At 44.7% G+C, this 15,000-nt stretch overlaps 1 protein-coding gene across 5 annotated transcripts in view; it reads right to left on the reverse strand.

Moving 5' to 3' along the window:
- Positions 1-15,000, reverse strand: part of LOC133554079 (paired box protein Pax-7-like) — a 109,768-nt gene that overhangs the window by 15,605 nt on the left and 79,163 nt on the right. For 4 of the 5 annotated variants that reach the window (XM_061902465.1, XM_061902461.1, XM_061902463.1 and 1 more), the window contains exon 8: positions 1,985-2,222. In XM_061902465.1, coding sequence (XP_061758449.1) covers positions 1,985-2,222 — 238 coding nt within the window. The remainder of the gene's footprint in view (positions 1-1,984; positions 2,223-15,000) is intronic. The other variant, XM_061902464.1, reaches the window with a different exon arrangement.

Raw genomic sequence — 15,000 nt, forward strand, 5'->3', positions numbered from 1 at the left:
ACACACATCTTACATGTATTGTGTATTGATGCACACACACACACATCTTGCATGTATTGTGTATTGATGCACACACACACACATCTTACATGTATTGTGTATTGATGCACACACACACACATCTTGCATGTATTGTGTATTGATGCCCACACACACACACACATCTTGCATGTATTGTGTATTGATGCACACACACACACATCTTACATGTATTGTGTATTGTTGCCCACACACACACACACATCTTACATGTATTGTGTATTGATGCACACACACACACACACATCTTACATGTATTGTGTATTGATGCACACACACACACACATCTTACATGTATTGTGTATTGATGCCCACACACACACACACATCTTACATGTATTGTGTATTGATGCCCACACACACACACACATCTTACATGTATTGTGTATTGATGCACACACACACACACACATCTTACATGTATTGTGTATTGATGCACACACACACACATCTTACATGTATTGTGTATTGATGCCCACACACACACATCTTGCATGTATTGTGTATTGATGCACACACACACACACACATCTTACATGTATTGTGTATTGATGCCCACACACACACACATCTTGCATGTATTGTGTATTGATGCCCACACACACACATCTTACATGTATTGTGTATTGATGCACACACACACACATCTTGCATGTATTGTGTATTGATGCCCACACACACACACATCTTGCATGTATTGTGTATTGATGCCCACACACACATCTTACATGTATTGTGTATTGATGCCCACACACACACACATCTTGCATGTATTGTGTATTGATGCCCACACACACACATCTTACATGTATTGTGTATTGATGCACACACACACACATCTTGCATGTATTGTGTATTGATGCCCACACACACACACATCTTGCATGTATTGTGTATTGATGCCCACACACACATCTTACATGTATTGTGTATTGATGCCCACACACACACATTTTGCATGTATTGTGTATTGATGCACACACACACACACACACATCTTGCATGTATTGTGTATTGATGCACACACACACACACACACACATCTTGCATGTATTGTGTATTGATGCACACACACACACACACACACATCTTACATGTATTGTGTATTGATGCACACACACACGCATCTTACATGTATTGTGTATTGATGCACACACACACACATCTTACATGTATTGTGTATTGATGCACACACACACACATCTTACATGTATTGTGTATTGATGCACACACACACACATCTTGCATGTATTGTGTATTGATGCACACACACACACACACACACACACATCTTACATGTATTGTGTATTGATGCACACACACACACACATCTTACATGTATTGTGTATTGATGCACACACACACACATCTTACATGTATTGTGTATTGATGCACACACACACACATCTTACATGTATTGTGTATTGATGCACACACACACACACACATCTTACATGTATTGTGTATTGATGCACACACACACACACACACACATCTTACATGTATTGTGTATTGATGCACACACACACACACATCTTACATGTATTGTGTATTGATGCACACACACACACACACACACATCTTACATGTATTGTGTATTGATGCACACACACACACACACATCTTACATGTATTGTGTATTGATGCACACACACACACACACACATCTTGCATGTATTGTGTATTGATGCACACACACACACACACACATCTTACATGCATTGTGTATTGATGCACACACACACACACACACACACACACACACACACACACACACACACACACACACGCACGCACGCACGCACTTAAATGAAATAAATAGTTACAAAGGAGGATACATGGGAGGAAAAGAATTGAGCGGCAAGCATCCATCATCCAGCCAATCAGGACGCAGCGTGACAGTCAGCAGAGATCAAAGGTCAGCCGGGACACCAGCAGGACTTACTCTGGCCGTACTGACCGTACTGGTAGTCCACGCCGTAGTTGGCGGCGCCGTACGTGGGCGGGCAGTAGGACTGCGAGGACGCCAGGCTGTCCGCCGTCTTGATGGACGCCTCGGTGGAGCGCTGGACGCCGGCGGGGGCCGACGGGGGGGCTTCCAGCATGGCGTGGAGCGGCGACACGGAGAAGTCGTGTTGCGCCTGCGAGGAAACGCCGCTCGGGTTGCTCAGGATGCTCATCACCTGCAGACGCGCCAGCAGGGGACGTTAGTGGGCGGGGCTACAAGTATTGTATGGAATATGATACCAGTTGACATACATTGTCATTGTGAAATACTGATATCAACAGTCTTGTGTCGTTAACAGCTAGATGGAAACTAGCGCTCTAATCGCTATCTGTCAAGTAGTGTGCTGATCACTAGCTGGCAACCGGCGCCATCAACACTAAGTAAAAGCACTAGAAACACTGATTAAAGTGCTAATCGCCAGTCGACAACTTACGTCTAATACAGGGGTCACCAACCTTTTTGTCTGAGAGAGCCCAGAGTCCAAATATTTGTAAATATATTTCCGTAAGAGCCATATAATATTTTTTTCAACACTGAACACAACTAAACGCGTGCATTTTTAAGTAAGACCAACATTTCCAGAGTATAAAAGGTCTCTTATTCTTTGTAATAACATTGTTATTCTGAAGCTAACTGTGGAAGGGGCGTGGCCTGTGGGCCTGCAGCGAAGCGGGGTGATGCCAGGACCGGCCTCAAAATCAGCGACAGGTGCGTAGACGGCCCACCTGGGCCTTGTTATCTAATCACCTGTCGCTCTGTTTATAAGCAGTGGCCAGGAGGAGAGACGGGGTTGGGGCTGGGGCTGGAGCCAGAGCGCGAGCGAGAACGAAAGAGAAAAAGACAATTGCTGGAAAGCAACTGAGAGACTTATTGAAAAGTAAAACAATATTGTAACCCCTGAAACAGGCTCTCATGTCGGTGCTTGGTGGTCTGAAGAACCCCCAGGAGGGCAAGCCCCACACCAACCAATAATAAATAAATAACTTATTACCATTAACGCAACTTCTTGAACGGATAGATGGATTAAAAATGCACGAGAATGTTTTATATTTTTAACAATATTTTTAACACTGATTACAAGTGGAATTATTCATTATTTATCGTGTTAAGCAGTGTCAGCTCAGATTTATCCGAGAGCCAGATGCAGTCATCAAAAGAGCCACATCTGGCTCTAGAGCCATAGGTTCCCTACCCCTGACCTAATACCAGGGGTCTTGTTGAAAACAAGAGCTACTTCTTGGGTACTGATTCATGCCAAGGGCCACCAGTTTGATACACACTTAAATAAATTGCCAGAAATAGCCAATTTGCTCAATTTACCTTAAATAAATAAATCTATATATATATATAAAATGGGTATTTCTGTCGTCATTCCGTCGTACATTTTTTTTCTTTTTACGGAAGGTTTTTTGTAGAGAATAAATGATGAAAAAACACTTCATTGAATGGTTTAAAAGAGGAGAAAACAGGAAAAAAATAAAAATTTCATTTTGAAACATAGTTTATCTTCAATTTCGACTCTTTTGAATTCAAAATTCAACCGAAAAAAAGAAGAGAAAAACTATCCATCCATCCATCATCTTCCGCTTATCCGAGGTCGGGTCGCGGGGGCAACAGCCTAAGCAGGGAAACCCAGACTTCCCTCTCCCCAGCCACTTCGTCTAGCTCTTCCCGGGGGATCCCGAGGCGTTCCCAGGCCAGCCGGGAGACATAGTCTTCCCAACGTGTCCTGGGTCTTCCCCGTGGCCTCCTACCGGTTGGACGTGCCCTAAACACCTCCCTAGGGAGGCGTTCGGGTGGCATCCTGACCAGATGCCCGAACCACCTCATCTGGCTCCTCTCGATGTGAAGGAGCAGCGGCTTTACTTTGAGTTCCTCCCGGATGGCAGAGCTTCTCACCCTATCTCTAAGGGAGAGACCCGCCACACGGCGGAGGAAACTCATTTGGGCCGCTTGTACCCGTGATCTTATCCTTTCGGTCATGACCCAAAGCTCATGACCATAGGTGAGGATGGGAACGTAGATCGACCGGTAAATTGAGAGCTTTGCCTTCCGGCTCAGCTCCTTCTTCACCACAACGGATCGGTACAACGTCCGCATTACTGAAGACGCCGCAACGATCCGCCTGTCGATCTCACGATCCACTCTTCCCTCACTCGTGAACAAGACTCCTAGGTACTTGAACTCCTCCACTTGGGGCAGGGTCTCCTCCTCAACCCGGAGATGGCACTCCATCCTTTTCCGGGCGAGAACCATGGACTCGGACTTGGAGGTGCTGATTCTCATTCCGGTCGCTTCACACTCGGCTGCGAACCGATCCAGCGAGAGCTGAAGATCCCGGTCAGATGAAGCCATCAGGACCACATCATCTGCAAAAAGCAGAGACCTAATCCTGCGGTTACCAAACCGGAACCCCTCAACGCCTTGACTGCGCCTAGAAATTCTGTCCATAAAAGTTATGAACAGAATGGGTGACAAAGGACAGCCTTGGCGGAGTCCAACCCTCACTTGAAACGTGTCCGACTTACTGCCAGCAATGCGGACCAAGCTCTGACACTGATCATACAGGGAGCGGACTGCCACAATAAGACATTCCGATACCCCATACTCTCTGAGCACTCCCCACAGGACTTCCCGAGGGACACGGTCCAATGCCTTCTCTAAGTCCACAAAGCACATGTAGACTGGTTGGGCAAACTCCCATGCACCCTCAAGAACCCTGCCGAGAGTATAGAGCTGGTCCACAGTTCCACGACCAGGACGAAAACCACACTGTTCCTCCTGAATCCGAGGTTCGACTATCCGACGTAGCCACCTCTCCAGTACACCTGAATAAACCTTACCGGGAAGGCTGAGGAGTGTGATCCCACGATAGTTGGAACACACTCTCCGGTCCCCCTTCTTAAAGAGAGGAACCACCACCCCGGTCTGCCAATCCAGAGGTACCGCCCCCGATGTCCACGCGATGCTGCAAAGTCTTGTCAACCAAGACAGCCCCACAGCATCCAGAGCCTTAAGGAACTCCGGGCGGATCTCGTCCACCCCTGGGGCCTTGCCACCGAGGAGCTTTTTAACTACCTCAGCGACCTCAGCCCCAGAAATAGGTGAGTCCACCACAGATTCCCCAGGCACTGCTTCCTCATAGGAAGACGTGTTGGTGGGATTGAGGAGGTCTTCGAAGTATTCCTTCCACCTATCCACAACATCCGCAGTCGAGGTCAGCAGAACACCATCCGCACCATACACGATGTTGATAGTGCACTGTTTCCCCTTCCTGAGGCGGCGGACGGTGGTCCAGAATCGCTTCGAAGCCGTCCGGAAGTCGTTTTCCATGGCTCCCCCGAACTCTTCCCATGTCCGAGTTTTTGCCTCCGCGACCGCTGAAGCTGCACACCGCTTGGCCTGTCGGTACCTGTCCACTGCCTCCGGAGTCCTATGAGCCAAAAGGACCCGATAGGACTCCTTCTTCAGCTTGACGGCATCCCTCACCGCTGGTGTCCACCAAGGGGTTTTAGGATTGCCGCCCCGACAGGCACCAACTACCTTGCGGCCACAGCTCCGATCTGCCGCCTCGACAATAGAGGTGCGGAACATGGTCCACTCGGACTCAATGTCCAGCACCTCCCTCGTGACATGTTCAAAGTTCTTCCGGAGGTGGGAATTGAAACTTTGTCTGACAGGAGACTCTGCCAGACGTTCCCAGCAGACCCTCACAATGCGTTTGGGCCTCCCAGGTCTGTCCGGCATCCTCCCCCACCATCGCAGCCAACTCACCACCAGGTGGTGATCGGTAGAAAGCTCCGCCCCTCTCTTCACCCGAGTGTCCATAACATGAGGCCGCAAATCCGATGACACAACTACAAAGTCGATCATGGAACTGCGGCCTAGGGTGTCCTGGTGCCAAGTGCACATATGGACACCCTTATGCTTGAACATGGTGTTTGTTATGGACAATCCGTGACGAGCACAAAAGTCCAATAACAAAACACCACTGGGGTTCAGATCCGGGCGGCCATTCTTCCCAATCACGCCTCTCCAGGTTTCACTGTCGTTGCCAACGTGAGCGTTGAAGTCCCCCAGTAGGACAAGGGAATCACCCGGGGGAGCACTTTCCAGTACTCCCTCGAGCGTTCCCAAAAAGGGTGGGTACTCTGAACTGCTGTTTGGTGCATAAGCACAAACAACAGTCAGGACCCGTCCCCCCACCCGAAGGCGGAGGGAGGCTACCCTTTCGTCCACCGGGTTGAACTCCAACGTACAGGCTTTGAGCCGGGGGGAAACAAGAATTGCCACCCCAGCCCGTCGCCTCTCACTGCCGGCAACGCCAGAGTGGAAGAGGGTCCAATCCCTCTCGAGAGAAGTGGTTCCAGAGCCCTTGCTGTGCGTCGAAGTGAGTCCGACTATATCCAGCCGGAATTTCTCGACTTCGCGCACTAGCTCAGGCTCTTTCCCCCCCAGTGACGTGACGTTCCACGTCCCAAGAGCTAGCTTCTGTAGCCGAGGATCGGACCGCCAAGTGCCCTGCCTTCGGCTGTCGCCCAGCTCACAATGCACCCGACCTCTATGGCCCCTGCTATGGGTGGTGAGCCCATTGGAGGGGTGACCCACGTTGCCTCTTCGGGCTGTGCCCGACCGGGCCCCATGGGAACAGGCCCGGCCACCAGGCGCTCGCCATCGTGCCCCACCTCCGGGCCTGGCTCCAGAGGGGGGCCCCGGTGACCCGCGTCCGGGCGAGGGAAATCTGGGTCCATGATGTTTCTTCTTCATAAAGGTCTTCGAGCTGCTCTTTGTCTGATCCCTCACCTAGAACCTGTTTGCCTTGGGAGACCCTACCAGGGGGCTTTATGCCCCCGGACAACATAGCTCCTAGGATCATTGGGACACGCAAACTCCTCTACCACGATAAGGTTGCAGCTCAGAGAGGAGGAAGAGAAAAACTAGATAATTCGAATCTTTTTGAAAAAATTTAAAAAATAACTTATGGAACATTAGTAATTTTTCCTGATTAAGATTAATTTTACAATTTTGATGACATGTTTTAAATGGCTTAAAATCCAATCTGCACTTTGTTAGAATATATAACAACTTGGACCAAGCTATATTTCTATCAAAGACAAATCATTATTTCTTCTAGATTTTCCAGAACAAAATTTTTTAAAGAAATTCAAAAGACTTTGAAATAAGATTTAAATTTCATTTTACAGATTTTCTAGATTTGCCAGAATAATTTTTTTGAACTTTAATCATAATACGTTTGAAAAAATATTTCACAAATATTGTTCGTTGAAAAAACAGAAGCTATAATGAAAAATTTAATTATTGGGTTAATTATTTATTATTCTTTACAATAAAAAAAAAAATTTACTTGAACATTGATTTAAATTGTCAGGAAAGAAGAGGAAGGAATTTAAAAGATAAAAAGGTATATGTGTTTAAAAATTCTAAAATAATTTTTAGGGTTGTATTTTTTCTCTAAAATTGTCTTTCTGAAAGTTATAAAAAGCAAAGTAAAAAAATGAATTTATTTAAACAAGTGAAGACCAAGTTTTTATATTTTTGGGGATTTTCAAATTCTATTTGAGTTTCGTCTCTCTTAGAATTAAAAATGTTGACCAAAGCGAGACCAGCTTGCTAGTAAATAAATACAATTTAAAAAATAGAGGCAGCTCACTGGTAAGTGCTGCTATTTGAGCTATTTTTAGAACAGGCCAGCGGGCGACTCATCTGGTCCTTACGGGCTACCTGGTGCCCGCGAGCACCGTGTTGGTGACCCCTGGTCTAATCGCTATCTGTCAACTAGCACGCTGCTCACTAGCTAGCAATTAAAGCACAAATGGCCGGCTGACCACTATTGGCGCTGATTGCTAGCTGGCAACTAGCATGATAATTGCTAGCTGGCAACTAGCATGATAATTGCTAGCTGGCAACTAGCATGATAATCGCTAGCTGGCAACTAAAGCGGCAATCGCTAGCTGGCAACTAAAGCGGCAATCGCTAGTTGGCAACTAAAGCGGCAATCGCTAGCTGAAGTCATGGCGCTAATTTTAAGCTGACAACTTCAACGCTAATCATTAGCTGGCAACTACAGCGCTAATTGCTGGTTGTCTGGAAGTCTCTCCAGAGAGTGGGTAGGACGGCGGAAAAGATTATCAGGACTCCTCTTCCTCCTATCCAGGAGATGGCAAAAAGCCGCTGCCTGACCAGGGCTCAGAAAATCTGCAGACTCCTCCCACCCCCACCAAGGACTGTTTTCACTGCTGGACTCTAGGACTCTAGGACTCCGTGGCAGAACCTCCAGGTTCTGTAACAGCTTCTTCCCTCAGGCCATAAGACTCTTGAACGCATCATAATTAAATTATCCCCTCAACTCCACCCAAAATGGATTAACTCGCTGGAATTAAAAAGAAAATATAACATACATCCATAAACATGGACGCATGTGAAAACTGTTGTTCTTATTTGTACTGTAAGGTTCAAAATAGAATGACAATAAAAAGGAAGTGTAAGTCTAAGTCTAAGTCTAAACTGGCACTTTGATTGGTCGCTGAAAACTGGCAAGTAACTTGACGGCTAGCTGGAAATTAACGAGCTAGGTGGCAACTAGCGCACAAACCGCTAGCTGGCGACTGCCGAAGGAATTGCTAGTTGAAAACTAGCTTGCCAATCGCTAGCTGAAAACTAGGGCTTTATTAGCTAGTGGACAAATAACGCACTAATCGCTAGCTGAAAACTAGGGCTTTATTAGCTAGTGGACAAATAACGCACTAATCGCTCGCTGAAAACTAGGGCTTTATTAGCTAGTGGACAAATAACGCACTAATCGCTCGCTGAAAACTAGGGCTTTATTAGCTAGTGGACAAATAACGCACTAATCGCTCGCTGAAAACTAGGGCTTTATTAGCTAGTGGACAAATAACGCATTAATCGCTAGCTGAAAACTAGGGCTTTATTAGCTAGTGGACAAATAACGCACTAATCGCTCGCTGAAAACTAGGGCTTTATTAGCTAGTGGACAAATAACGCACTAATCGCTAGCTGAAAACTAGGGCTTTATTAGCTAGTGGACAAATAACGCACTAATTGCTAGCTGAAAACTAGGGCTTTATTAGCTAGTGGACAAATAACGCACTAATCGCTCGCTGAAAACTAGGGCTTTATTAGCTAGTGGACAAATAACGCACTAATCGCTCGCTGAAAACTAGGGCTTTATTAGCTAGTGGACAAATAACGCACTAATTGCTCGCTGAAAACTAGGGCTTTATTAGGTAGTGGACAAATAAGGCACTAATCGCTCGCTGAAAACTAGGGCTTTATTAGCTAGTGGACAAATAACGCACTAATCGCTAGCTGAAAACTAGGGCTTTATTAGCTAGTGGACAAATACCGCACTAATCGCTAACTGAAAACTAGGGCTTTATTAGCTAGTGGACAAATAACGCACTAATCGCTCGCTGAAAACTAGAGCTTTATTAGCTAGTGGACAAATAACGCACTAATTGCTCGCTGAAAACTAGGGCTTTATTAGGTAGTGGACAAATAAGGCACTAATCGCTCGCTGAAAACTAGGGCTTTATTAGCTAGTGGACAAATAACGCACTAACCGCTAGCTGAAAACTAGGGCTTTATTAGCTAGTGGACAAATAACGCACTAATCGCTCGCTGAAAACTAGGGCTTTATTAGCTAGTGGACAAATAACGCACTAATCGCTCGCCGAAAACTAGGGCTTTATTAGCTAGTGGACAAATAACGCACTAATCGCTAGCTGAAAACTAGGGCTTTATTAGCTAGGGGACAAATAACGCACTAATCGCTCGCCGAAAACTAGGGCTTTATTAGCTAGTGGACAAATAACGCACTAATCGCTCGCTGAAAACTAGGGCTTTATTAGCTAGTGGACAAATAACGCATTAATCGCTAGCTGAAAACTAGGGCTTTATTAGCTAGTGGACAAATAACGCATTAATCGCTAGCTGAAAACTAGGGCTTTATTAGCTAGTGGACAAATAACGCACTAATCGCTAGCTGAAAACTAGGGCTTTATTAGCTAGTGGACAAATAACGCACTAATCGCTAGCTGAAAACTAGGGCTTTATTAGCTAGTGGACAAATAACGTACTAATCGCTAGCTGAAAACTAGGGCTTTATTAGCTTGTGGACAAATAACGCACTAATCGCTAGCTGAAAACTAGGGCTTTATTAGCTAGTGGACAAATAACGTACTAATCGCTAGCTGAAAACTAGGGCTTTATTAGATAGTGGACAAATAACGCACTAATCGCTCGCTGAAAACTAAGGCTTTATTAGCTAGTGGACAAATACCGCACTAATCGCTAACTGAAAACTAGGGCTTTATTAGCTAGTGGACAAATAACGCACTAATCGCTCGCTGAAAACTAGGGCTTTATTAGCTAGTGGACAAATAACGCACTAATCGCTCGCTGAAAACTAGGGCTTTATTAGCTAGTGGACAAATAACGCACTAATCGCTAGCTGAAAACTAGGGCTTTATTAGCTAGTGGACAAATAACGCACTAATCGCTAGCTGGCAACACCCACAGCAATGGCGAGTTGAACACTAGCGTGCCAAACGCTAGCCGGAAACTAGGGCTTTATTAGCTAGTGGACAAATAACGCACTAATCGCTCGCTGAAAACTAGGGCTTTATTAGCTAGTGGACAAATAACGCACTAATCGCTAGCTGAAAACTAGGTCTTTATTAGCTAGTGGACAAATAACGCACTAATCGCTCGCTGAAAACTAGGGCTTTATTAGCTAGTGGACAAATAACGCACTAATCGCTAGCTGAAAACTAGGGCTTTATTAGCTAGTGGACAAATAACGCACTAATCGCTCGCTGAAAACTAGGGCTTTATTAGCTAGTGGACAAATAACGCACTAATCGCTAGCTGAAAACTAGGGCTTTATTAGCTAGTGGACAAATAACGCACTAATCGCTCGCTGAAAACTAGGGCTTTATTAGCTCGTGGACAAATAACGCACTAATCGCTCGCTGAAAACTAGGGCTTTATTAGCTAGTGGACAAATAACGCACTAATCGCTCGCTGAAAACTAGGGCTTTATTAACTAATGGACAAATAACGCACTAATCGCTCGCTGAAAACTAGGGCTTTATTAGCTAGTGGACAAAAAACGCACTAATCGCTCGCTGAAGACTAGGGCTTTATTAGCTAGTGGACAAATAACGCACTAATCGCTAGCTGAAAACTAGGGCTTTATTAGCTAGTGGACAAATAACGCACTAATCGCTAGCTGAAAACTAGGGCTTTATTAGCTAGTGGACAAATAACGCACTAATCGCTAGCTGAAAACTAGGGTTTTATTAGCTAGTGGACAAATAACGCACTAATCGCTAGCTGAAAACTAGGGCTTTATTAGCTAATGGACAAATAACTTACTAATCGCTAGCTGAAAACTAGGGCTTTATTAGCTAGTGGACAAATAACGCACTAATCGCCCGCTGAAAACTAGGGCTTTATTAGCTAGTGGACAAATAACGCACTAATCGCTCGCTGAAAACTAGGGCTTTATTAGCTAGTGGACAAATAACGCACTAATCGCTAGCTGAAAACTAGGGCTTTATTAGCTAGTGGACATATAACGCACTAATCGCTCGCTGAAAACTAGGGCTTTATTAGCTAGTGGACAAATAACGCACTAATCGCTCGCTGAAAACTAGGGCTTTATTAGCTAGTGGACAAATAACGCACTAATCGCTAGCTGAAAACTAGGGCTTTATTAGCTAGTGGACAAATAACGCACTAATCGCTAGCTGAAAACTAGGGCTTTATTAGCTAGTGGACAAATAACGCACTAATCGCTAGCTGAAAACTAGGGCTTTATTAGCTAGTGGACAAATAACGCACTAATCGCTCGCTGAAAACTAGGGCTTTATTAGCTAGTGGACAAATAACGCACTAATCGCTAGCTGGCAACACCCACAGCAATGGCGAGTTGAACACTAGCGTGCCAAACGCTAGCCAGAAACTAGGGCTTTAATAGCCAGTTAGCAACTACAGCGCTAATGGTTAGCTGACATCTAGCGCACTAAAAGCTAGCTGGCAACTAACGCAGAATTCGCTAGTTGACAACTAGCGTGCTAATCGCTACCTGACAACTAGTTCTCTGGTCGCCAGCTGGCAATTTACTCCAGTAAATTAAACATTTATAACACAGTTTAATGGACAAAGATGAATGTTTTAGTTATTTTTTTCATCACGGCGCTTTTTTGGCGGCTGGCTTTGGGTCGACTTCCCTGGCTGGGGGTCGTCCTCCCAGGCTCTTAAAAGCCATCAAGTGGCTGACAGGGCGTGACGTTTTTTTTCAAATAAATCCTCCTCGTAAAACATTTGGCGCAAATAGCACGCGACAGGTCCTCGTCTGATCCCGCCGTCTTTGTTTACCACGCCATCAGACGGAAGTTTACTACTGTAACCTTTGATGTGATTGACCTGTTTTTTGTGCCTTTAAAAAGAATTAGAAGTCTATGTTAAAAGACTCTCTACCTCTGACAAGCAAAAAGCTGTCAAAACGATGATTCTGTGTTCCAAATTTAAAATATTTACGGAAATTGTGTGAGCCTATGGCTTTGCACTTTGTTTTTAGGGACCGATGTCCCTTTGGGACAGAGGACCCTATTGAATTTCTAAAGTTTTATTATTATTCTTTATCATACCGCCGCCTCTTGGAGCTGTAATTTGACCCCCTTAACATACTTCAAAACTCACCAAACTCGACACACAAATCAGGACTGGCGAAAATCGCGATCTAACAAAAAAACCAAACCCCAAAACTCAAAATGGCGCTCTAGTGGCCCACAGGAATAAAACACAGACAAAACTGCTTGTAACTTCTGGTAGGAATGTCACAGAGACATGAAACAAAAACCTCTATGTAGGTCTCACTTAGACCTACATTTCATTCATTTACATCCATCCATCCATTTTTCTACCGCTTATTCCCTTTTGGGGTCGCGTGGGGCGCTGGCGCCTATCTCAGCTACAATCGGGTGGAAGGCGGGGTACACCCTGGACAAGTCGCCACCTCATCGCAGGGCCAACACAGGTAGACAGACAACATTCACACTCACATTCACACACTAGGGACCATTTAGTGTTGCCAATCAATTTATCCCCAGGTGCATGTCTTTGGAGGTGGGAGGAAGCCGGAGTACCCGGAGGGAACCCACGCATTCACGGGGAGAACATGCAAACTCCACACAGAAAGATCCCGAGCCTGGATTTGAACCCAGGACTGCAGGACGTTCGTATTGTGAGGCAGACGCACTAACCCCTCTGCCACCGTGAAGCCCATCCTTCAGCAAAAACCAACAGTAAAAACCTGTCACCTTTTTTCAAACACTATCTCCTCCGAACAAATTTGTTGTGTCGGCTTCTAACTCACACAGGAGAGAGATTGAACCCAACTGATCAAAAGTTGACAAAAGAGTTTTTCTAACTGCTCCGGTTTTGATTTTACGAGCCTTCAAAGAACCGCTGCGCTGATGCTGCTGCGCTGCTGCCGTCTCAAGATGGCGGCTTAAAAGCAGGAAGCACCAGCGTGACCACACAATGCAGAGAAGGTAGGTACTGTGCGGGTAAAGATATGTTGACTGGGTGAAAGAAGGAGGCACCAGTTTGACACCAGGATACAGAGAAGGTAGGTAATGTGCAGGTAAAGATATGTTGAATGGGTAAAGGCAAGAAACACCAGCAAAAGTCCGTCCCGTCCATCGCTGCTTGCAGCTTTAATTATATATTAGACTTCCTTTTATTGTCATTCAAATTTGAACTTTGCAGTACAGATAAGAACGAAATGTCGTTGCATTAGCTCATGGTAGTGCAGGATAAAAGAACAATTAGGTGCAGATATAAATAAATAAATAGATTACTGTACAGATAAATATAGTGCACTTTTTCATATGCATCCACGTTTATGGATGTATGTTATATTGTCTTTATATTCCAGCCACTTCATCCATTTGGGGGGGATTGAGGGGATTATATTAATGCGTTTTATATATATATATATCCATCCATTTTCTACCGCTTATTCCCTTTCGGGGTCGCGGGGGGTGCTGGCGCCTATCTCAGCTACAATCGGGCGGAAGGCAGGGTACACCCTGGACAAGTCGCCACCTATAAATATATATATATATAATATATAAATTGCATTCTATTTTAGTTACTTTATTGCGTTTACAACCCCCTGGCGCTGTTTTGTAATGTTTTTGTACCTATTTTGAGTATCAGCATCAAGAGTTGGAATTGGGGGTTAAATCACCAAAAATGACTCCAGGGCGCGGAACTGCTGCTGCTCACTACTCCCCTCACCTCCCAGGGGGTGATCAAGGGTGATGGGTCAAATGCAGGGAATAATTTCGTGTGTGTGTGTGTGTGTGCCAATCTACGCCACCCCTCATGTGTGTGTGTGCGCCAATCATTGGTACTTAACTTTATTATTTCTCAACTGTTTGTAAAAGTTGCAATTTATAAATTTCATCCATCCATCCGTTCATTTTTTCAAAAATAATCGTACTCATCTGTAATGTAACTTACTTCACCTAGTACTATTATTTATTATTTTTATTGTGATTACTTATGGAGTATATTGTGATAAAATTAAGAAGAGGAAGTGAACAAAAGTTTTAGCAACTGTTATGTAAAAGAAACGGGGTAAGATTAAATAAGTTCTGCTTCTTCCTACTCCTTTTCCGACATGTTGAAAAGAGAAACTGGAAATTGTGATGCATCATGTTGTATGCTCGCATGTTCCAAATTAACTGAAACTCATAAATAAAGATTTAGAAACGAAATTTTTTTTTTAAAAGTTTGATGTTATTTTTATTTATATATGAAAAGTATTTTTTTGGGGCAGGAATTCTTATTTACATATTATTGAGTCACATCACTGTAATTTCCAAGTCACACATTTT

Source organism: Nerophis ophidion, linkage group LG06, assembly GCF_033978795.1.
Source record: "Nerophis ophidion isolate RoL-2023_Sa linkage group LG06, RoL_Noph_v1.0, whole genome shotgun sequence".
Lineage (NCBI taxonomy): Eukaryota > Metazoa > Chordata > Actinopteri > Syngnathiformes > Syngnathidae > Nerophis > Nerophis ophidion.